Here is a 26257-nt window from a genome sequence, read left to right as displayed (position 1 = left end):
ACACTGTGAAGTCTCTAAGTAGCTTTTTCAGCAGCAGACTGAGACACCCAATCTGTAAGAAGGAGCGTTATCACAAGTCATTCATTCCAGCTGCTATAAGACTTTATAACATCAGCATCACTGGCTGATGTTAACATAAAACTGGATTCTATCACATCATATTTTACCACATTATCTGCACAGTTCTTGGACCATTTGAATGTTTCTTGTACTTTACATCACTCCATAAGCCACTTTTTCCATCCTACACTCTTGAACTACTGTGAATATTATTATGCTTATAATTATATTGTTGTTTATTGTTGTTTATTGTGCTGCTGTAACATGGGAAATTTCCCCGGACACGGGGAGTAATAAAGGATTATCTTATCTTATCTTATCTTATCTTATCTTATCTTGTCTTACCTTATCTTAATTTTGGAGCCAAGTGCTGCATCCATCTTTATAATACAGTCTATGGCAGATATTCTCCAGGTGGGTTTTCTGAAAGAGAGCAGAATTCATGGCTCCATCAGTTATGACAAGTGGTCCTGGTCCTGTAAAAGCAAAGCACCTCCAAATCATCACACTATCAATACCATGTTTCACTGTCACTGCATGAAAAGTCAGATTATCAGGCTTGTGAATTGCCAAAAACCTACCAAGTTCCCGGCAGTTATCAGCAGTTCACAGGCTATGAACTCCAGGTTTGCCGGACCCTGTTTGACCCTGTTTGTGGGGTTGGTGGATGGGTGTGTGGGGCAAGGGGAGCTGTATGGTATATTCGCACCTAGGGCATGGCAGAGATTTGAAAAGCTAATTATTATCTGGCCTTTGATAGATCTGTTGCTGTTGGTCACACACACACCCCACGCACACCTCTTCCCACTAAGAGGTGATGCTATACTAGTGTTTTGTTTTTTTAAGGAGGTGGACTTTTGCTGAGCGTAGACATTTGAAGTTGTCTAAAAGCAGGAAGAAAAGAATCTGTTCCGGGCCAGTTGTAAAAGCCTCTTCGTGTCTTTCGTCATCTCTTCTTCCAACAGTGGCTGTGATTCTCTATACCAGCATACTGTTCAATGAGACCCATGTTGAGCAGGTATTCTAAGTTGACAAACACTGGGTAAGAAAATTTTACTTCAGCCAAGCCAAATTTATCTTTCTGCCTTGAGTCAAGTACAAAACCAAGGTGGTTAGACACTTCAGTGATCCTGTTTCATTAAAAAACTGTTTCATAATGCTTGCATGTAGCAAAGACGCTGTTGGACATTTTTTGAGACTGAAGTGGGAAAGAGACCCTCTTTTTTGAATTGCCCAAGGGTGGAATTGGGAGAACGGTGGAAGCCACAAAATGAAAAATAAGATTTTCGGTCAACACAGGTCATCTTGCCCTTCCCTATAGGCCTAGAGCAGTCTGACTTCATATGAGCCTGCTTTATCTTCTAAGCAATGAGATCACTCGAGTACAGGGCAAGTGGCAAACAACTGAAGAGAAAATAGACTAAAATCTCATTACAATTAGTCCAAGCAGTCTATGACCAAAAGTAGTTAAAGGCAGGAAAAATTGCAAATGTATATTCCTGCATTATTTGGTTTCTAAAGTAAATTTTACAATCACCACAACGGGGTAGGGAAGACATTTACTTGTGTAACTTTTGATCTACTCAACATATAAATGCAAATGATCCCTCTTTGTAAACCTCTGGATGTCCTGTTAACATTGATACCAAATGCCAAATATCAGTGGTAGTCCATCTGTACATCCAGTACATGCAAAAGGGTTGCCAAGTAGTTATGATCAGGATATATGTACTACATACTTCAAATAGAACATATATACTGGTTTCCTGTCCATGGAAAGTACAAAGTTTCCATACTCTACTGGTAAATGGTCAGTTTATTCTATCACAGCCTCGTCATCACAGTCTGCCCCTGTTGTCAACACAAGCACTTTGGAACAGACCCCCTTGCACACTGAACATGCCATACAGCAATCCATTGTTGCGACAGGTGCACTGCATTCCATCTGATAAATTCAAGCAGAACTTGAGGTGGTGGTGGAAGGTCTGTCAAGGCAGACATCATTTTTGCCATTGCTGACTTTCCAGGCCCACTGAGAAGTTAATATGTCAGACCTATCATCCAGCATCACCACCACATTGCCTGAGATGTGTGCAGTCTTTCGTGCTTGGAGCGTCGCTGTACCCATCAAACACTACAACACACTTGCCATATCTGCTTGCAACATAGCATATGTACAACACACAAAGTCCTTCCGAAGTCATTCCCCATCAGCCACAGAATGCAGTGTAGCAGTGCTCCACCATCTAGGAAATACTGAACGTGGTCTGGTGGGCCAAAACACAAGGCGCTGGGTCTCTGTCAAGCCGCGACCATGTGTCAAGCCTCCAGTCATTCTGATACTAGACTTCAGACACTGTTCAATAAGATCTGTCAACAATTCTGCCCATGGTCTGTATGACTATCGTGCTACATGCAACCCTTCACTGAAGTGCTGGTTCAGTTCTGGATTCTGATCTTTCAGTTTGGACATCTTCTGCAGGTAGATGTGAACAATCTTCAGGTACAGGTTATGCCTAGAGGCTGCAAAATATGGTAGCATATCATGCAAACACTGTAGATGGAGACCCCAATCTCCCATCTGTTCGGCCTTTAGAGATCATCGAAATATGTCAACTATCTCCATATAGTGAAGCCATAATCTTGTAGTCTGTAGATCCTGAAGGGCATTCTTCTCTTGCTGGATCCTCTCGCCAACTTAAGCCAATGAGTCAATGTTTTGAGCATCGATATCTGGTGCCTCTCTATCTAAGAGCTTCTTCATGAGAGTAACTCCTGAGATCAGCATTATCCACTTCTTCCCCAAATGTGTGGGATCACTACCATCTGCTGGTGTTTCATGAGCCTCGTCTTGCTCTGAATCTTGCTGTGGAATGTCTTTTTGTGAATCTCCTCATGGAATATCAGTGGCAAGTGCCTTTGCAGCCAACATGGTGGCAACATTAACATTAATTAAATGCTGCATCAGCAAGGAAATGCCCTCTCACAGCTTAAGACACTGCTTTGCCAGACAGCATATGTCAAATAGTAAGACACTGCTTTGCCAGACAGTATAGTCCAATAGTATTGTCTACATAGACTACTGCTAGGAGCTCCTGTAGCGCAGATCCTCCCATCAAGTGACCAATAGACCCAAAGAAATTCATCTGGTTGGTGGGTATGGGATGTTAAACATAAAAGATTATGGACAGAAAGTATGTACCATGATGTAAACCTACTTGTAACCATCTATGAAAACAACTGAGTCAGCATATTTGAGAGAATTTATTCAATACAATACAATACATTACAATCACTTCATTAATCCCTGAAGGGAAATTCAATTGTCTAGTCTCATCTGTTTGCATTTGAATTAAATAGTCTGATTGCTGCTGGCAAGGAAGATTTTCTGAATCTCTCAGTCCTGCAACGCAGGGATAGGAGCCATCCACCAATGTTTTGTTGTTCACTGAGGCAGATGTGAAGTGGATGATCCAGGTTTGTCAGAATGGCCTCCATCTTTCTAAGTGCCTGTCTCTCCACCTCATCCTCCAATGTGCTCAATCTGATTCCAACTACAGAGCCAACATTTTTGATCAGTTTGTTCAGACGCCTTGGATCCTTGTTCTTTTTACTGCCTCCCCAGCTGACTGCAGCAAAACACTTGCTACCACAGACTGATAAAACACCTGCAGCATCTTACTGCAGATGTCTAATGATCGAAGTCTTCTGAGGCAATAAAGTCGGCTCTGGCCATTTTTGTAGATGAAGTCTATGTTTTTAGACCAGTCTAACTTATTATCAAGGTGGACACCTAAATATTTAGACGATGTCACTTGGAATAGGAACTAGGAACAGGAACTAGGAATTTTTTTTTTTATTAAGAACTATCATCAGCAGTGTTTTAAAGCATTGATTTTAGTACCTAAAATGCAGTTTTATTTGATCTATCTACTAAGGATTAATGTGCTTCTCACATTTTTACTATGGAAAATGTCTCCAAAATGCAATGCTGAATTTAACTGTGTTTCACCTAGAGTATTCTTCTATATTTTTAAGATGTTCATTTGACCTACAGAGAGAATAGAAAAAAAGCATGTGAAAACATTTGTAATTTTTCATAGATCTAACCATAAATTGCCTGGAATAAATTGCTGGAGGGTGGTAAAGCAAAATGAGCCCAAGGCCATATATGACAAAATGCGATCTAGTAATGGAGGTGCTCCAGAAGGTCTGTGAATGTTGAGCCGGAGTGAGTTTAACGAGGAGGCAGGAGGAAAACAACGCAAAAGGCAGGGCACAGAACTGGCACCACAACAAACAACAGTTAGTAACAGATAAATCATGAAGTGGCAGAATGTTCAGAGAGCCTGGGTCTAGACTGACTGGTAGGGGAGTCTATTTTCCAGTGTAGGGTGTGGATCATAGACTGTATATAAAGTGGACGTAGTATCTGGCTCCAAAATTGAAGCCCACCCGGAAGTGTCAAAAACTTGCAATATCACGCCGTCCGCGAGGGTTGGCTCCAAAAAGCTTTTGCTCCATAGACCCCAATTCATTTTTGGAAAAAATAAAATTTGATAGACTGATTTTGTACAGCTCAGGATTTTTTTCCTGTTAGTTGTCATGGTCAAAATGAGAGATCAGGTGGCCGATCTTAAAATAAATCAATACTGAATTTTAAATAAATCGTTAAAGTTGGTGGAGCCAGGGGGCGTGGCTATACTTGATAGACAGCAACAGAAGCCTCTGCGGTAAAATGTGGGAGGGATAAGAGAGTCTTCAGCCAATCCTGCCCCCAGTTGCTCTCCGGTCCAGCCTGTTTGATGATGCTTTTTACGTCACTGGCTCCAAAAAATCCAAAACAGCGACCAGGAAGTAGCAAAATCCAGGCTTCGTCACGGTTAGTTCACGCCTGGTGTGGATTTGAACTGTAGTAAAGTACAGTAATAGTACAGTAATAAAGCAGTCCAAGGAATTATCCATCTGTCTGTCCATCTGTGGAATATGGAAGCAGTTGAAGGTACATTTTACTATGCTAATTTGAAATCCTTTAAAAGTACGTTGCCAGTAGCTATGACCTCTTCCAGGAGGATAAGCATCTTCTAAGCATTCTAAGTTCACAGTGACTGCTACACGTTCTTCCCAGACTGGCCATGTGTAGGCCTCTGCCCTAACCTAATATCTCTACTTGTGATTCTATCAGAGTTGTTACAGTTCACCAGTTATGTGTGTTCCTTGGTGTGTCTGCTTCATATGGGTTTAAGGCACATTCAGTTTGTGGTGTTGCAACTTCATTGGCCTTGTGGGGCCTCACTTGTTACGATCATGTTTCAGCAGCCACAAGGTAATTCTGGTTGACATTTTCTAGAGTTTACTGCAGAAAGTTAGCAACCAGTCGCTCCTTCAGGGAGATGGTGCTGAGTTTGACTTGGTGCTAGTAGACTGTGCCAGGCCTTTTCTTCACAATTTGATGTTTTCCTAGGTCTGCTAAGCATATTAGCAATGATCTGGGTTTCCGCATATCAAAGATTTAATATTTGTGTCTTGTAGGGATTCTGTCCCTGTTTATCATTGATCAGTCATATGTTTTGCAGACTAATGTAAACTGTCACTCAAGCCTGGCCAGTAATGTACCAATATAAATAGTTTACTTGTAGCACACAAGTGTACTGAGATTTTTCTATGCACTGTCTCCTTACATGGTGTCTTAAGATAAGACTACAGCCAAAAAAGAGGTGGCGAAACAACCGGGTTTTGTGGTATGCTCCTGGTACAACAAGTACTGACAACTGGTCCAAGCAAAGACAACTGATGAACCTGTGACAGGGTCATGGGTGCCCAGAGCTCTCTGATGCCCAAGAGGGAAAAAAATTTTTGGTCGTGTAGTCTGATCCCAAAGGAGAAATACTGCAAGACAAACTACTCAAAACAGAATCAGAATCAGAAAAAAAAGTTTGCCAATGCATGTAGGGAAATTGCTTTGTTACAGTTTTTCAAATTTGTGGAAGTTACAAAGTTGGACAAGAATACAAGAAATAAAAGAAAGAAAAAAGTATACAACAAAGCACTGGGGTCATAGTCTCATGTCACAGAATGGATAATATCACACACAGTTACCAGGCAAGTAGAGTGATTTGAGAATGACCTGGGTATGTACAGTTAAATATGTGAATTTGTACAAACATTAATTTAACTTGATGAGGATGGCATCATTTATTGTTAATTAAAGCAACATTCCATCCACGTATTTCCTCGCTACTTTTTTTATTCTTGTCTGTCTGGACCATCAAAAATTTGGGATCCATAGTAATTCCTTTTGCCATGTGTCTGTGAAACACAGTACACTCATGGAAGCCCTCTTGATTCCACATCTGGACTGACCATTCATCCATTTTATTGTTCAGAAATGTCACATTGCCCATGTGGCTTATATTTCCTATTGTCCGCCATCTCAATTCACTTAATAGTGGCTATGATGAAAGGTTTTCACACAGACAGTGATTCACAGTTTGTTGTGTAAAGAATCGTGCAGTTGCAGACTTGTTACAGTGAACATGTTGACTCCTGTCTACTGCCAAAACTGACTACAATGGCCATTTTAGCATCAGAACCTCACCATGTGCAAATGCAAGAAAGTGGCCTGGTCTGACGAGTCACGCTTTCTGCCTCTACACCAGCAACAGTAGAGGCATTATGTTTTTTGGATAGATAGAAACATCTGCCTGTACCTCTTCATAAATCCCAATTTCCTGAATACAAATCTATGGAACACCAGAAGGGAATTTCATCAAATGCGGCACATGAACTGAGTCTACCTTTGGAGGTCAAAGGTCAAAGGCCACCCTGACCTCAATAAGGATATTTTTAGCCTAAAGAATTTGCTCACTAGTAATGCCAATTTTCCACACAAATGTTTAGCAGAATAAAGTTATCAACATTTTAAAGGTCAAAGGTCAAGAATTGACAGACATGGACATGAACTGCAATCTCACAGGTTGCAAAAGACATACAGCCAGGAGATGGTAATTGTAGACTTCTACACCATTTGTCTAACCAAATTCATGTGCATCATTAACCTGGGGATGGGATGTCACCGTCTGCACTATGGAAAGAGGACAAGCTGGTGGAGACTGTTTGATGCTCTGGGCAATGTTCTGCTAGGAAACCAGATTTCAATCCTTGCATTCATGTCAATGTCACTTTGACATGCATTACCTATGCAAACGTTGTTTCAAACCATGTACATCCCATCATAGCAAAAATGTTCCTTGAGTTCAGTGGCCACTCCCAGCAGGGTAACACACCCTACAACACTGCAAAAATGCTTAAGAAACATTTTGCAGAACAAAACAGAGAGTTCAGATACCTGACCTTCAAATTCGACAAATTCCTCCAGATCTCAGTTTGATTGAGTATCTGATACAAGAGGTCTTGTAAAGGTCAATGAATGATGGGTCAGAGCTGAATTGGTAGTGGAAAGGAAACCCACACAATATTACGCACCTAGTTTTGATGTTGTGGCTGATTATTGTATGCTAATCTAATATGCTGTAATGCTAGCCTACTGTCTGCATATGATGTCCTGCTGATATTGGTTAAGTTCTTTTATTTTTAGCTACTCTTCAAAGTTCTTCTTAGATTGTACTGAATTTAAAAGACTCTGAAGCCCTGAGTTTTTCGTCACCACATTTATCAGTGTCAGTAGTAATCAGTGTCACAAAACTAAAGCTAGCGGATTCCACTTGGGGTGTGAAAATCATCACAGTTTTCATTTTGGATTAAGGGATGTTGACTGGCTACATTTACATTACTGTGTAAATGTCTTAGAATATTAATTAAGTGCAGCTGACAGGCTATTGTTTCTGAACTGTTTTTAGACACAGAGATAAGCTGTTTGGAGACAAGATAAACAGGAAGCTAGTGCAGTATTTCCCTTTCCCAACAATAATAACTAATGACCACCCCTATATGAGTCGAGTTCTGCTCAAGGTTTCTTTCCGATAAAAGGGAGTTTTTTCTTGCCACTGTCACCTTAGGGCTTACTCTGGAAGTTCAGGCATATGGGTTCTGGAAAGCGTCTTGAGACAGTTTGAATTGTAATTGGCTCTAGATAAATAAAATTGAATTGAACTGAATTGTATACATGGTATTGAGTATGCTACAAATTCTCAAAAGAACTGTTCTAATGCCATCTAACACTGTGGTTAGCTAAACACTTGTCAATTTTAACAATGAGTGCTTATTTTTAAAGCCTTTGTAGATATAAATCCAAAGCTCAACAGGACTGCCATACTTGGCTGAGTTTACCAGTCAGTTACAGAGTCTCAAAGCAGACATGAGTAGGACACCACTATAGTGCTCAATAAAAGTTACTACCTACCTTTACCCTCGGGGAGTAAAAATCTGATTGTACTTTAGAATCTCCGCTCAGGGGTGCATTTTTAGGCACAGATTCGGTATTTTGTACCATAGTCCGTAGGACAAAGTAAAAAATAAAATAAAACAAATCAGTAAAAACATAACCAAAAGTCTTATCAGATTTGTTCTCTTTGACTTTAATCGGGTGTTTCCAGGGTAAAATCATTTTGGTTTCCAATTTCTTCTTCAGCTTCTTGTGCTTACCATAGGTCATTTTGAGGATTTCAGAATATGGCATTTTTTTTATTAAATAAAAATAAACAAAGATTATTTATTAAAGTTAGATGCTGAAAGAAATCTAAGTATTGGATATAAGGGGAATTCAGGTACCTTACCAGGACTACTTCAGTGTATCCAGTTCCTGTGTGTCTTGAGCAGCAAATCAACTCCAAAGTGAAGAGAACAATCCATTAAAAAAAAAAAAAAAAAAAACTCTTACTAAGGAAAAATTCATTGTTATGGTATTCAGCATCTTACTTTCTGCTCTCATTTGCCCATGGAAAAAATTATTAGACCTCTCTTGTTTTCTTCAATTTCTTGTTCATTTTAATGCCTGGTAATACTAAAGATAAATTACCTGAAGAATACAACGAAGATGACACAAAATGCAGCTGATTACTTAACACTTTATTATTATTAATTATTTTACATGCTTAAGCTTAATTGTATTCCCAGGGTATATAAGATCCCATTTTATGTCATAAGCAGCACTGTACATACAAAGGCCTAGAGTGGTTTCCTGCCTACATTCAAGCCATAGCACAACTCAGAAGTTGTCAGCTCTCACATAATGCCTAAAACAAAAGAATTATGTGAAGCCACAAAGGCAGCCATCTTGGCACTGCTGGAAATTGGCACGAGTGAGAGACAGGTAGCAAATAAACTGAAGATCTCCAAGACAGCCATTCATTACACCAAGATAAAACAAGCCCAACACGGTACTACCAAATTACTTGCTGGTCGCAGCAGGAAGCGTCTTTCTACTCCACGAGATGACTGCGCACTCATCCGTTGCTGTGTCAGGAATCGTCGACAGACCTCCAGAGACCTTCAAAATGAGTGGGCACTGTCGAGAAATGTGACTTGTTGAGCAAGGACAGTTTGAAACTGACTTAGGAAAGCCCAGTTACTCATTGTTGGGGATCACAAGGATTGGACTGTTGATGATGTGACTAAGGTTCTCCAATTTTCAGTTGATGCCCACTCCAGCCAACTTACTGGTTAGGAGGAAGCCTGGAGAAGCCTCCAGACTGTTTTGCCCCCACAGTAAAACATGGGGATGGGTCAGTGATGATCTGGCAGACCTGCCAACCTGTACGCATTTTGCGTAGCAGGTACGCAATTTGACATCAAAATACGCTGGTACGCTCCGCCTCATTAAACTACTCAAAAAGCTGCAGACATCTGTGAGTGCTGTTAGAAATGTGGATGTGCAATACTCATGCCTGACAAAACGATGCAGCAGTGTAGTGGTGCAATTTCAACCAATCATCATAGAGTAGAGGAGAATAACGAGTCTGCCGAACCCTTGTTGGCCCGCTCTCTTCTGTCCTCTGCCTCCCTCCGCCTCTCTCCCCGTTCCCCGTGCCCCCACCCGCAGCAGCTGGCGGCTAAAACGGTAAAATGGTGTGTGTGTGTTTGTGTGTGTGTGTGCACACGTGTGTGTCTTTTGGCAAATATGTACTGTTAATAACGTTACTTTCACGTTGAAAATACGATGTCATATCGGGGAAATAAACACCGAGAGTTTTTTTTCCTATCGACATGAGCGCGAGCTGTGTGTGTGTGCGTGCGTGCGTGCGTGCGTGCGTGCGTGCGTGCGTGCGTGTTTGCGCGTGCGTGTGAGAGATTAAGTGGTACTCAAAATATTTCGCCAAGGTTGGCAGGTCTGATCTGGGTTTTTTGCAGTATGGGTGGAACAGGGCAAATGTAGTTGTGTGAAGGGCAAATGAACCCGGTCATGTACAGGGCTACTCTTGAAAACAGTCTTCTTCCATCAACTGGAAAACTCTTTCCTGTCTCCAATGACTGGACTTTTTAATGACACAATGCCCTTTGCCACATCGCTAGGTCAATTAAAGCCTGGATGGAGAATCAGAACATTGAAACCATGCCTTGACCTGCTGAATCACCAGATCTAATTCCAATTGAAAACTTGTGGAAAATCATCAAACGCAAAATGGAGAACCACATGTCACGCCCGTCTTGTTCCAACGAGCCGGCTCATCAGTTCAATGACGAGCGGCTGTGCTCCCAGCACAGCCGCTCCATCATTCAAGCCCTGCACACTGCTCCCCGTGTTCTGCATGCCGCTTCCTGGATTCAATCTCCTCTTGGACTATTTACCTGTTTCCCTGCCCTCGCCACGTCTCTCCACCTGCTCCATCTGTTTTGCCCGCTTCCGCCGTTTCACACCCTGGACATTCTGTGAGTCTCCCTACTCCCGTAATTTAGTTTTGTTTTATGTTTAGTTTAACTCGGCCTTCGGGTCCGCTCTTAGTTTAGTTTGTTTAGTTACCTTACTCCTCCCCGTTATTTTCCCTCCAGCTTTTGTTATTCAGTGTTTTCTGTTCTTATTTTTGTATTAAATCATTATTAATTTCACCCACTCGTCTGTGCCTGCTGCTTGGGTTCACACACCAATCCGTGACACCACAAGCCTAAAAACAAGGCAAATTTGTTTGAATTTGTACAATAGGAATGGGCTGCTGACAGCAGAAAAATGTCAGAAGCTGGCGGAGAGCATGCCAAGATGCATGGCTGCAGTCATCAGAAACAATAGTGATGCAATCAAGTACTAACTCCTGTGTGCATCATGTGACTTAAAACAGACAGAAAAGAAAACATGGAATGCATATAAACACTGTTTCTGGCAGTACAGTGCCATAGCTATTGATGCAAGAACTTAAGTGATTTTGGTTATGATCAAGAAAACCATGGATAGATATCAGCTCTTAAATTAAACTTTTGTGAGCTGTTTTTGTTGTTATCATTGCATTTGTCTAAACAAATGTATCTTTATTTGTACCAGGTATTAAAATGAACAAAAAAATGAAGAAAACAAGGGTGGTCTAATAATTTTTTCCATGACTGTATGTTTCCTGCTGGGCTGCACTGACATATGCAGTAATGTGAAGAAATCATGCTAAAACATAAACATAATATTTTACTGATTTGCACTCTAAATACTACTCTGTCAATGAGAAATGTTGACTAGCTCCTTGCACCTCTTCTAGTAAAGTCTGTTCTCAACAGAGATGCTTGAGGGATCTATTTCATACCATGCTTGTTTTTCACACATTCAGATCAACAGTATCACACATGCTGTTTTCCATGCCTCTGCAGTGGTGACAGCCAATGCCGGATGCATTATGCTTTTGGGCTGTCTGCCCCTCCCTTTCTCATTAACACAATGTATTTTGAATGCCTTAACAAATTTGGCATAAGTTTTCACTTGGGTTTAGGGATGAACTCTTTACATTTTGGCGGTCAAAGGTCACAGTTACTGTGACCTCATGTTTATTCATTTTTGTGAACATTTTTATTGCATGTGGCACAAAGGTTGTCTTGGAATCAGAATGGAACCAATTAGAATCAGTAATCAAAGGTCATCATATAAAGCATCTTTTTGGCCATAAATGAATCATTCATCGAGGAATTACGACCAAATTCCACGCAGATGTCAAATAGGATAAAATGATAAAGTGATGACAGTTTATTTTCAAAATGAATCAATGAAAGATGAACTTGACTTGGGCTGGTATTTTTAGTTTTGATTTGTTTTGTACTGGTCAGTGCAAATAAACAGCAGCTTCTAAACAGTCAATCACAACAGTATGTAATGTTGTATCATATACTCATGATATATATATATATTATATATATACATACACACACGCACGCACACACACACACACACACACACACACACACACACACACACACACACACATTTATATAAATATATATATATATATTCTACATATAAATTTTCTATCTTTTTAAAATCATGCATAATTTTTTGTGTTGTATTTCCTGTAGGGTAACGCGGGGCTATTCTGGCCCCCTTTTTCTGTCATATGATATTTGTACTGGTTAATATGCACAAAATCATGATAGAATGGTACACAATGCACCTCAACAGCACCATTTAATAAATTCATAAACATTTTTTAAATGGGAAACATGTAATAAATAAACTACAGGCTCATAATCAATGCAAGGGTTGGAGCCAGAATAGCCCCTCCACAGCGGGGCTATTCTGGCCCCTAACTCTTAACTTGTTTAAACTCCACTTTTCATTGAATAAAACATGCAATATAACAAAATATTGTGCTAAGAAACAGATTAAGCATGTTTAGAGCTCAGAGACAAGGTTAGAGTTCAGAGTCTATGAATTATAATGTACCGGTATCTAATTCATCTAACTAATTATTTGGTTATTAATGCAATCACCCAAAACACCACGACACTGATAATATTAAACAACATTATATGCACAGATCAGTCTGTCATCTGGTTAGTGCTCCGTTCACATTCTATGCGCTGTATCGTGCATACATAATATATGCACGATCCAGCGCTGATGTCCATCCGTGTTCCGTGCTCTGGTCGGATGGTGATTTCTGTTGCATTGGGCACTCACTTCCGCTTTTGATGATGATTAGTCGACGCCTCGTTAGTTGCAGCCCTACTTCTTAACAACAGTTATGAGTAGTATTCTACATGTTAGAAGCTTTCAATCATGCATATTCCTGCAGAAAACAATATACAGTAAGGGGCCAGAATAGCCCCATGGTCCCGGGCCATAAAAGCCCCACACATACTTGGATGGAAAATGAATCAGCATAGTGAAATTTTGATGTAGGCCACTAATTTTACACTTTCTCATAGCATGCACTATCCCAGACTATACAAGAAATGTACCAGAACACAACATATTATAGTTTATTACATCCACTGTCTTACCTTCTCCAAACTGGCAATCAAGGTCCGAAATCTGCTGTCTTAAATGTATATTCTTCCTGAGCTGTTCTGCTATCCAGTATGCATGCCTGAACTAGATTCCTTTAAGTTGTCATATTACAGGATACACAGGGAAAAAGATGCCAGTACTTTACTGGGGAAATCCCCTGTGACACAGTCCCAGTAGCCCATTTCATGCAGCAGGGGCCAGAATAGCCCCAGGGCCAGAATAGCCCCGCATTACCCTATATGATGAGATTGAGCTGTCTTCTCGCACTTGCTTTATGTGACTTATCTTTCTTATCTCTGAGCCTGTGGCTGCAGTAGTGTAGCAAAATACATGCCTCTTCACATTACATGCTTATACAGCCACGTAAACAGCCACATGCATGTGTGTTTACATGTGTGCCAACTAAACATTGTATTGTGCCACCCAATTAATATATAAATCTCTTCTCTCCCAACCTCTCTCTCTGCCTCCTTCTGTCACTGTGTCTTAGGCTCTTGCCATGGGGATGATGACAGAGTATTATCACTACATCTTCACCACACTGGTAAGGAGAGAAGGAGGCTGTACTGCATGGTTGGTTTGTCATCAGTTCGAGCTCATAGTGCCATATTCCACATGAAGATTTGTTACGTGCCTCAAAATTTGGTCAACTGCAATCATTCCTTTTTTCTCTTTTATAGCCAATTTTTCCTCATATTGAAAACAGAAAAACAGAAATAGAAAATTGCAGCTGCCTACAGATTGGGCTGTAGTACTGCATTAATGATTATTCCTGATGTGGATACGGAGCACAGTGGGCAGACATAGCACAGGATTTCTGTAGAAATTAGGACTTCCTGTGTTTTGGCTCTGTTGGTGGGAAGCATGTAATCAAAGCTTGCACCCAGTAGCTCCCAGTAGTGTTTCAACTACTTCAATTACAACTCTTTTAATGATGTTTCTAATAGTGTGGATGACAGGAAAATGTCCTCATAGTCTCTTCTCATACCAAACATTTGTTTAAAGCACCACTTGCATTACTGGCATATTTACAGCTGGCACAGTTGTCATACAGACAGTCTATGTCATCACAAATGTTGGGCTGCATACTGTATGTATGGTTCGCATCCACCCTTGCAGATTTGGGTGAATGATGACATGGAATGTAATTTAATGTGTTCTCCAAGCTAAATAATATCACACTGTTTTGCAACATTGCTTGTTTAGTTTTCCACTTCTTCTTTTATGGTGTTCTTTTTCCTCTTAGTCTGCTCTTCATCATCCTCCATCTTGTTCTTTTCAGTCTTATATATTTTGTCAGTTTCCTTCATTATGATCTTTTTTCTTCTGGTTCTGCTTGTTCAGTGAAAAAAATTCTCTGATTAATTGTACTTCTTTAAACCGACCATAATCGTAGTGAGTGGAGCCAAGTTAAGGATGCAGCCACTGTGTCCACTGAAAATAGCGATGGGGGAAATGTTTTAGGGGAGCATTTGCATGCAGGAAGGTGAGCACTGTCAATGAAATGTTTAGGTCCCTGAAACAATCCAAACACTCAGCAAAACTTAAAATTTTCTAGAAGTTTTTGTTGTTTGGATTAGGTGAAACGTCTTCAACAACCTAAAAGAGTCCAGTCGCTTTCTACTGAAGCTAGGACCTGCTGAAGCTACCATTGACCTGGATTACTGAGAATCTATACAGACATGGCTCAAAAAAGTTCACCATTACTTTTTGTTAATACACACGTGGACAAAATTGTTGGTACCCCTCAGTTAAAGAAGGAAAAACCCACAATTCTCACTGAAATCACTTGAAACTCACAAAAGTAACAATAAATAAAAATTTATTGAAAATTAAATAATCAAAATCAACCATCACTTTTGAATTGTTGATTAACATAATTATTTAAAAAAAACAAACTAATGAAATAGGGCTGGACAAAAATGATGGTACCCATAACTTAATATTTTGTTGCACAACCTTTTGAGGCAATCACTGCAATTAAACGATTTCTGTATTTGTCAATGAGCGTTCTGCAGCTGTCAACAGGTATTTTGGCCCACTCCTCATGAGCAAACAGCTCCAGTTGTCTCAGGTTTGATGGGTGTCTTCTCCAAATGGCATGTTTCAGCTCCTTCCACATATGTTCAATGGGATTCAGATCTGGGCTCATAGAAGGCCACTTTAGAATAGTCCAATGCTTTTCTCTCAGCCATTCTTGGGTGTTTTTGGCTGTGTGTTTTGGATCATTGTCCTGTTGGAAGACCCATGACCTGCGACTGAGACCAAGCTTTCTGACACGAGGCAGCACATTTCTCTCCAGAATGCCTTGATAGTCTTCAGATTTCATCGTACCTTGCACACTTTCAAGACACCCTGTGCCAGATGCAGCAAAGCAGCCCCAAAACATTACTGAGCCTCCTCCATGTTTCACCGTAGGGACAGTGTTCTTTTCTTCGTATGCTTGGTTTTTGAGTCTATGAACATAGAGTTGATGTGCCTTACCAAAAAGCTCCAGTTTGGTCTCATCTGTCCAAAGGACATTCTCCCAGAAGCTTTGTGGCTTGTCAACATGCATTTTTGCAAATTCCAGTCTGGCTTTTTTATGAGTTTTTTTCAGCAGTGGTGTCCTCCTTGGTCGTCTCCCATGAAGTCCACTTTGGCTCAAACAACGATGAATGGTGCGATCTGACACTGATGTACCTTGGCCTTGGAGTTCACCTTTAATTTCTTTGGAGGTTGCTCTGGGCTCTTTGGATACAATTCGAACGATCCGTCTCTTCAATTTGTCATCAATTTTCCTCTTGCGGCCACGTCCAGGGAGGTTGGCTACTGTCCCGTGGGTCTTGAACTTCTGAATAATATGAGCCACTGTTGTCACAGGAACTTCAAGCTGTTTAGAGATGGTCTTTATAGCCTTTACCTTTAAGATGTTTGTCTATAATTTTTTTTCGGATGTCCTGGGACAATTCTCTCCTTCGCTTTCTGTTGTCCATGTTCAGTGTGGTACACACCTTTTCACCAAACAGCAGGGTGACTACTTGTCTCCCTTTAAATAGGCAGACTGACTGATTATGAGTTTGGAAACACCTGTGATGTCAATTAAATGACACACCTGAGTTAATCATGTCACTCTGGTCAAATAGTTTTCAATCTTTTATAGAGGTACCATCATTTTTGTCCAGGCCTGTTTCATTAGTTTGTTTTTTAAAATAATTATGTTAATCAACAATTCAAAAGTAATGGCTGTTTTTGATTATTTAATTTTCAATAAATTTTTATTTATTGTTACTTTTGTGAGTTTCAAGTGATTTCAGTGAGAATTGTGGGTTTTTCCTTCTTTAACTGAGGGGTACCAACAATTTTGTCCACGTGTGTACATTGGTTTTGATTACTTTTGTTCAGACATGTTCAGACGCAGAATGATTAGATAGATGTTGATTACCTTCTTGACAGTTTCGGCGAAAGCTCTCGCCTTCATCAGAAGCATCTCACTGACAGCGTGTGACGTGTCAGCCGGCAGATTTTGACAGCTGGCATTTGCAGCACGCCCAGTAGAGCCACCAGATTTACTGGGCCAGCCACGGCCACTTGATAATGGCATGTCGTGGTGAGCCCAACGGACACGGCCGCCCCATCTCTCTGTCCAATTGAGAGATGGCCTAATTGTCCTTCGACCCTCAAAAAATTCCTGGATCCAGACGGTGATTCGGATCACCTCCAAAATCTAATCGATTCTTCCTCTTCCGGACATCCTGTAAAAATTTGGTGAAAATCCGTCCATGACTTTTTGAGTTATGCCGTTAACAGACAAACAGACACACACACACACACACACACACACACACACACACACACACACACACACACACACACACACACACACACACACAGACGGACAGACAGACAAACAAACTCCGGTGATTACATAACCTCCTGGCGGAGGTAATTAGTGGACAACAGTAAACGGGGGAAATTGAGCTGTCTGCATCACTGACTTATCATTATTAAGCATTTGGATGCTTTGAAGGGTGCCCCTGTAGAAAGTGCTAAAGTGTGGGTTGGAGAGGCCTGTCTTTCTGAGTCTGTAGAGTGTTTGGAATTGCTATTGGCCTTTCTTCACAATGGTCATGGTGTTGGTGAGAGAGTCCAGGTCATCTGGCAGGTACATGCCTGGAAACTCCACATTGCTGAACTTGTTTACAGTGGTGATATCAAGTGGCGAAGTGTGATGACGATGCATGTTGACCCTTCTAAAGTCACCTATCATCTCCTTGGTTTTCTTAAGTTTCAAGAAGAATTTGTTGGATCTGCACCACTCAGTTACTTGCTTCACCCCCATCCTATAGCCAAGACTCATCATTGTTAGTAATGAAACCCACCACTAACGTTTCATGTGCAGACTTAATGATGTGGTTGGAGCTAAATCTGCAGTGCAATTGAGGTTCAGCAATGGGATTAGCAGGGGGCTCACAACACAATCCTGAGGTGAACCTGTGGTCACTGAGATTATTCTTGATGTATGGCTGCTGACCCTGATTGTCTGCTGCCTCTGTGTCAGGAAGCTGAAGACCCATTTGCAGGGACCAACATTCATGTCCAGATACCTCAGCTTTTTGGCCAGCTGCTGTGGAATTAACATGTTAAAAGCTGAGCTGAAGATGATGAAAAGGAACCTGGATTGGGGTTTCTTCCTCTCCAGCTTTGACCTAGTGAGTTGCAGCCTTAGCTACACCTTCACCTCTACTGGTTAAATACCTGGGACTCTCCAAACTAGTTTTTTAGAACTGAAGAAGCCTCTCAGATGAGAGGCGAAACGTCTTCAAGATCACAAGAATAAGTCCAGTTGCCTGAACTAAACCCTTCACCTTGTTTATACCATATATTATTTCCCTGACATTTTATTTTCGACCCTTTCATAGATTTCCATGAATTTTCCTCATGACTTAATTCAGACACCTCCCCACAGTACTGGAGAAAGCGTGTGTATGCATGTGATATTTCTAATTTACTTGAGATTAAAATACACTAAGTGATGTATAAATAGCAATGCAATACCAAAGACTAAAGCTAATTTAACCCTTTAAGCGCCAAAGTCACAAAATTGCGACAATTGCTGAACATAAGCCATAGCTTCAAATACAGTGCCTCATGTAGTTACTACTTTACACCAGGAAATGGAACTTCAATCTGAGCATCCTTTGTGGGCATGTTTTCATTCAAAGTTTTGGAGTTTATAGAGTTTGAAAACCGCCGACCGGTCGAGGAGACAAGACTCGTATTCGGAGCATAACAGAGAGCAAGACCGCACATTTTAGAGCAAGAAAACTCACCATACCGAGAGGTCTGGTCAATGCTGACAAAGTACTTTGTCAAGTAATGGCTTACTCAGATTCTGAAGAGGAATATTTACCCTCTGATGAAGATGTTCAGTCGTCCAGTGAAACAGAAAGTGACGCTGTGTCTGTGCGTAATGGCAGCAGGTCGGTGCGCCATGACAGTCCACGAGTAGCACATACTGGAGCCGATGCTTTCCTTCACCGGGTCCGGAGTGGCAGGAGGGGACGTGGTGGGAGTAGCAGGGGTGGTCAAAACACCGCTAATGGTGAGGGGGGTAGCAGGGGTGCAAAAAACCGTGGAAGTAGCAGCAGACGCGGGAGAAAATGCTTGTTTAATTTCGACTTGTCTGTCCCCTGCTCTGTGTAGCTCTCACTTTGGGTTCAGTTCCCCCGTACCGTAACATGATCATCAGCTGTGTCGCAGTCGGACTTCTTCTGTGCCTAATCTTTCCTCGGTGTTGGCTGAGGAACATTCAACAGCTAAACAGCTTATTCTGCACATCAGACAGGAACAGACTGACAGAGCCACAGAAGAAATTAAAGTTATACTTTCCGCCACCATGATTTATGATGTACTGTAGTTGAGCCTGCTTGCTTGTTTGTCTGGTGCCGCCAAGTCACGTGACGGTACAACATCCAATCACAAGAGGAGGATTAGCTGCTGCTCCTCAGATGGAGGACCTCTGACAGGCAGATCGCCTGTTTATTGAAGCCGCATCAGTTCAGACATACTGGACAGAAACAGAAACTAAAGTATCAATATCGCAGCACTGGTATCATTCAGTATCAATACCCACGCTGGGAACGATATTATCGATATTTGGATCGATTAACTCACCACTAGTGGATGCCACAAAAAGCACATAGTTTTGGTGAAATTGGAAAAGGGACATTTATCCAAATGTTAGCATTGCTGTATATATATTGTGACATGTTTGACGTCATGTTTTTTTTGACATTTATAGAAACCTTTAATATACAGTCATGGAAAAAATTCTGAGATCAACCTTGTTTTCTTCAATTTCTTGTTCATTTTCACGCCTGCCACAGCTAAAGATACATTTGCTTGGACAAATATGCAGAGGTGGGTAGAGTCGCCATAAATCGTACACAAGTAAGACCCAGCCAGCACACTCATGTGGGGCCTTTGTGGACCCCATTAGGGCTGATATGTGGGTCCCATATTGGCTGCCCAACTGGGGCCCAGCTAATTTTGTCCTCAGTTTCCATTGAGGCCCCACATGGGTTAGCCCTGATGGGTTGATGATGGGCCCTTGTTGGGTTTCATGCTGGGCCCACATGGGCAGAACTGTGTTTTGCCCATAAGGGGCCCACATAGAGGTCCCATGTGAGATCCATGGGGCCCCCTCACAGCTCCCATGTATGCCCTATGGAGTTTTATATGGGTTGATGATGGGCCACAAAACATTTTAATCTCGTGCTCCCGTGGGCTACAGCAAATGCTGGACTAAATTATTTTAAATTAAATCCCCAATTACATATATATATATATATATTTTTTCTTAGCTTACTATAGCAGTTTGTTTAAAATTAAAACAAAGAAAAACAAAAAGAATATTAATTAATTTCAGTAAGGCAGTATTGAATAAACTACATAATGAAAGTTATGAAATGAAACAACAGCTCTTTTATTGAAAATTTACAGCTTGTGTTAAACATTTCTTTTTTTCCTTTTCTTTTTTTTAAACATTTCTATTACTCTGGGATACATGTTTTTTTCATAACAACCACCGAAAAACAACAAAATATACAGACTTGCTATCAAAATAAAATCCATAATGACAAAAAAACAGGAATATGGACACAACATTGATAAAATGTATGCACACAAACAGTTACGTGCAAAAAATGCATTTTTTAAAACAAAGAAGATTTTATATATTGGGACACCTGGTGGTGCATGAGCTGCACATGTCATAGGTGGAGTGTCCTGGGTTTGAATCAAGCCTTGTCCCTCTGCTGCATCTCATCATCTTCTGTAGTCTCTCTTTCCTGTCTGTATCCACTGAGAATAATAAGAGAAAAATTACCATCAACAAAACAACCCCCCAAAAAGTTTTTTTTTTTTTTTTTTTTAAATATGATGCTCTCATTTGGAAGATCAATTAAAAAAACATCAGTACTAATCGTAAAAAAGAAAAAAAAAGAAAAATTTTATATTTATATCTTTTAAACCTTAAACGGCCAGGTGTTGGTCTTGACCTATCCATGCTAATGTGGCTGATAAGTGTGTCTAAACAGTTTAAAGGAGAACTCCCAGTGTTTCCCCTGGGTTGAAATGGCTGTGAGGTGGTGGGGTCACTATCAGCTGAAAGTTGTTGACCGGGGCGGGGAGGAAGGAAGGAAGGAAGGAATTATATATACTATGGGGCCGTCTCCGCCGCAGCCGCACACCCCCCGCGGACGGTCTCGTCGGTCTGGCGGGTTTTGCGCTGCACTTTTTTTTTTTTTTTTTTTTTTTTTTGGCCGCGGACCAGTGAGGCGGCAATGTCGGCACAATTTTAACGAGGCGATGGCCTTTAACAGTGAGGCGGCCCACCTCGTCGGTTATATAGGAGGGGAAACACTGAACTCCGGCCAAATGTCATGTCAGCCTCCACAGCTTAGGGTCACTGAATGTCAATATCTGCTCGGCTATCTTGCTGCTAACCGCACTTCATTGCCGCTATATGCACGGAAAGCGATCGGGCCATCTTCTCTAACCGTGAGTGTGGCCTCTACTATATTCAAAACATCACAACACACGCTTCAGAACATCCAGCAGTGTCTTATTTTAGGAACCTGAGCATTGACGAACTCCACAATAAGAGATAGAGAGGCGTTACAGCCGTTTCTGGGAGAAGTGTCTGTTTACACTGACTTCCCGGGTAGACCTTACTAATCGATAGTCGAGCTTGGGACTGCAAACACGGTACACAACTTCACAACTTCATCGTCTCAGGGTTGTTGAGTGGTAGATGGTGTCAGCTTAGACACATGTATTCTAAAAGTATTCAAGTATTCATTCTGTCAGTCCCAAGCTCAACTATCCATTAGAAAGTTCTTCCCGGGAAGTCAGTGTAAACAGATGCTTCTCACAGAAACAGCTGTAACGTCTCTCTATCTCTCTTTTGTGGAGTTCGTCAATGCTCAGGTTCATGAGTTAAGATACTGCTGGATGTTCTGAAGCATGTGTTGTGATGTTTTGAATATAGTAGAGGCAACACTCGCGATTAGAGAAAGATGCCCTGATCACTTTCCGTGCATACCGGCAATGAAGTGCGGTTAGCAGTGAGATAGCCGAGCAGATTCTCCTTAGAGTTTTTCCAGTATTGACATTCAGTGACCCTAAGCTGCGGAGGCTGACATGAAGTCTGGGCAGAGTTCTCCTTTAACATCTTTGATTTGCTGATTAAAGGTTCAAACCTGCCTTTCTAACTGAAACAAATGCAACATTTACTGCTGTGCTGAAAATTATTTCCACGTCTGTGTGGTTAGTAAAGAATATAATCTAATTAAAGTACTCTGTTTAGACAAATCAGTATTGTATTCAGTGTTGTATCAGTATTAAACAGTCCAGCACTATTGTGTCAGAAACTCTTATGACATCACATTCACTTCTCACTTACCACCTCCTACGCTTTCCTTTTCCCGTTTCCTTTTCCGACTCGCTCTGCAAATCAGAGCTTACCTCAGATTTCAAAAGCTTCTCCCTTGCATGTGCATAGTTTGCTGCAATACACATACACAAAAACATTAACTACTCATTCAGAAACATTCCTTACGTATAATTTGTTACATAAATATGATCACCACAAAAAATGTCAAATTACCTGCTTTTCCCAAAACTCGGACTCTGAACTGCAGCCAGTCTGTGTTTGGAACAAGCTCTTTCTTAACCGCTTTCGTGATATTGACTCGTCCTGGTGGCCACCAACATTTGTCTTCCTCTGGTCCAGTAAACCATTTGCAGGGTAAAACGGCTACACCGCCACCATCCAAAAAGTCCACCACTGCAAATGGAAGCATGCTGGAAAAGGCAAAACAAGTAATCTAGTGCAGCTGCGGTAATGCCACATATCCGGATTTGAATGGCAAGAGGACCATTTTTCTCTGTAATTCAGCAATGGATACAACATGCAAAGATCCAGATAACTTTGAGACAAAGTGAATTCCAATACATGCTGAATCAATTGGGTAGTCAAAAAAAGAGCTGTAGTTTTCAAAGAAGTGACAAAGTACTTTGACAGATTCACAGTGAGAAAGAACAATATTTTTAACAATGACAATTCTGCCCCCTAGGGTAAAACAGCTATTACCCTTAGAGCAAGAAATTAATGTTTGTCCATCATTGTACTGTCTATACTGCTGGCATGTTGCCAATTCATCAGTCAATGGTCCAGAAAGATGAGGCTGCTTGAGGGGTGAGGAACTAGAAACTGTCTTGTGTTTTCCTGCTCTCTGCTTCTCATGGATCCGCCGGACAATTTGCTGCACAGGGTTTTGAGGCCTTCTTACCATCTTTTTAAGTTTACCTAAAAATGTTTCAAATGGGAAACAGGAAATGCTTTCCAAAGGACCAAATTTCCAAGCATCTTCAACAAGGTGTATCAAAGAATGTACATTATATCCAACAAATTCCATTCCATAAATCAAACCAAAATCTTTCACAAAAAGCTTCAAAATATCTTCAGCATAGTCACAGTTTTCAATACACAAATCAGGGCTGAGAAGAATTCTTACAGACACAGACAGAAGCAAAAAGTGTCTATACATATCTTTACAAATATTATTAACCAATACAACAGGCCCAGTGTAAAGCAAAAATTGCCTCAACTCAGTTGCTTTCCACATACTGATTTCTAGGAGAGACCTTGGTTTCCTTGCAAAATCCCTGGGCAAATATTCCCTGACAGAGACCAAAAATGCTGAAATCACAGTCAGAATTTGAATGGACTGCCTGCAATTGAGAGGGCCTTTCAACCAAAGATAAATCATCTTGCGCACAACCCCCAAGCACACAAGGTGCATATAGTCAAGCACAAAGCTCGAAACTAACCCCACACCCAACTCATTTAGAGGTGAAACATTGGATTGGTGTTCTTCATAAGCCATATCCCTAAATGCTTCATCAGTCCTTTGTTCAGCAGACAACTCAGGAAAGGTCATCCTTCTATTTACATGTTTACCTTTTTGAGTACAGCGTTCACATGAATAATAGCCTGTGTGACCCTTGATACATTTGAGGAAGGCACGGGCAGGTGCATCACAAATAAATGCATCAGGAGCAGAAACTCTAAAATACACACCATTATACTGAATACCCTCCAATAAGACAGATTTCATATCCTGTATAAATTCATTCAAATACTCCTGCACATTAGTAGGTTTTGATAAACCAGAGTATAAACCAATCACAAACACATTTGAGTTTGGGATCTCCTTAATCTTACCCAGAATGGGCCACAAAGTCACACCTGTGCTCCGGAATAGAGGGAGACCATCAACATTGACTCTCAGAGTAAGCACATCTGTCAAATCTCGCAGATCAAAATTTAAACAAGCCAACTCTGCCACAACTGAATCTTTTATGCCAAAATGATAGTATGTCCCCCCTGCGACATTTTTAACTTCACAGGTGCGGTCTGTTGACATGAGGGTTCTTGCATCTAATGGCACACTTAGTCCTTTTTGTCTTAGATTTTTCAGCAAGGCAGAAAGTGCAGTCTGTGAGATATTATACTCAGCAGCCCATTCTCGAAGTCCACTTGTATCGTCTAGTGTCTCTGAATCTGCATCTGAACTTGAACACTCATCTGACTCAACTAATTCATCAGGTTCCCCAGTTTCTGTATCAAATACATCAGTATTAAAAGCATCATAAAAAAATTCTGTTTCCTCCACTGCAGTACATGCAACACTCTCAAAACAATCATAATATACATAATCTTCTTCCTTTGAAAAATCCTCATAGGCTGCTCCAAACTGCAATTCACATTCTTCTGAAACGTGGCGAAAATGTTCAGCCACTTTAGCTGCTATCTTCCTTCTTTTTGTTCTTTCAGAACGCTCCATTTTAGGTGTAATCTTGTGGCCAATGCAAGTCTTTCTGCTCTGCAGCAGTTTATAACTGTCAGGTCCACAGCTGGCTTTCACTCTCAAGAACCAACTTTAAAAAAAAAGAAAAAAGTAATAAATAAAGAGATACAATAAATATTTCAACCCGGTCTCACGGGGATTCGTGAAACTGTCACGTAAGTTTTAGTTTCGGTTTCGTGCGCACCAACACGATTTCGTTATGTTTTTCGTGCCGCTCACCACGAAATGTTTTTCGCTGTGGTAATCACATCTGAAAGTGGTTTATACCGGCGGATTCATGACGATCTAAGCTGTCCATTGGCGTATACTGCTTGTGTGATCGCGTTTGCGGCCGCCGGCCGCCGGACATTCTTGAAATTCCTATGCAAATTGGTAAGTGTACCACCGGCTTATGGTTAGGTTATGGTTAGGTTATGGTTGGGTTAGGGTTGGGATTTAGAATTAGACAATTGTCTGTTACATGGCACGGGCCTACCAAACCCAAATAAAAGTTGTCCCTCCATAAAGGAGGGGCAAATAATGGAATAGGGGCCTGCCCCTATCATGTCCAGTCCAGACAACCCAAAAAGAAAACAAAAAGAAACCTCAGAAAAGAAAATCATCTGTGCACTCCAGGGAAGATTACATTACCTTTGTGTGGTTTTGAACCCAGGGTCCTCAGCTTGAGAGTCCAGGTTCAAACCAGTGAGCTATAATCTGTTTGTTCTAATCTTAACATAAGAGGCCTAAATAGTTAAGGTTAGGGTTAAAAAGGGGAAAGACACACAACCTAAGGCCCAGACACTCATCACTAATCCAGCTATCCTCATGAGGTTTTGAAGTTGAAGTTGTGTGGTTTTGAACCCTGAGTCCTCAGCTTGAGAGTCAGGGTTCAAACCAGTGAGCTATAATCTGTTTGTTCTAATTTCAACCTGAGAGGCCTAAATAGTTAAGGTTAGGGTTAAAAAGGGGGAAAGACACATCTTAAGGCCCAGACACCCATCACTAATCCAGCTATCCTCATGAGGTTTTGAACTTGAAGTTGTGTGGTTTTGCACCCAGAGTCCTCAGCTTGAGAGTCCGGGTTCAAATCAGTTTGGAACAAGTTGGGTCCTATCTCCAGATATATGGCAGAAATTACCCCGACAACAGTGTTTATGTGCAACAGAATCTGAGCCCCTCTCCCTGCTCTGTGCCTGTCCCGTCTGTGATTTCCTCTCCGCTCATTCGGGGCCAGGCTTTAGTTCGCTAAAAAGCACATAAACAGACGCCTACTAGGAAATTCGGTAGGCGTCAGTTTATATGCTTTTAACGAGCCCGTCCTAACGCAGAGGAAAGCACAGACGGAGCAGAGAGCAGGGAGAGGGGCTCGGTGACGGCGCTCTGGGATTCTGTTGCACACAAACACTGTTGTAGGGGTAATTGC

General features: G+C 41.2%; 1 protein-coding gene across 7 annotated transcripts in view; it reads left to right on the top strand.

Moving 5' to 3' along the window:
• Positions 1 to 26257, top strand: part of grik2 (glutamate receptor, ionotropic, kainate 2) — a 578538-nt gene that overhangs the window by 214574 nt on the left and 337707 nt on the right. For all 7 annotated transcript variants that reach the window (XM_051957244.1, XM_051957249.1, XM_051957243.1 and 4 more), the window contains one exon: positions 13926 to 13979. In XM_051957244.1, coding sequence (XP_051813204.1) covers positions 13926 to 13979 — 54 coding nt within the window. The remainder of the gene's footprint in view (positions 1 to 13925; positions 13980 to 26257) is intronic.

Source organism: Acanthochromis polyacanthus, chromosome 12 (genome assembly GCF_021347895.1).
Source record: "Acanthochromis polyacanthus isolate Apoly-LR-REF ecotype Palm Island chromosome 12, KAUST_Apoly_ChrSc, whole genome shotgun sequence".
Taxonomy (NCBI): domain Eukaryota; kingdom Metazoa; phylum Chordata; class Actinopteri; family Pomacentridae; genus Acanthochromis; species Acanthochromis polyacanthus.
Note: the sequence above shows the minus strand (reverse complement) of the source record. Positions and strands in the feature narration are given on the sequence as shown.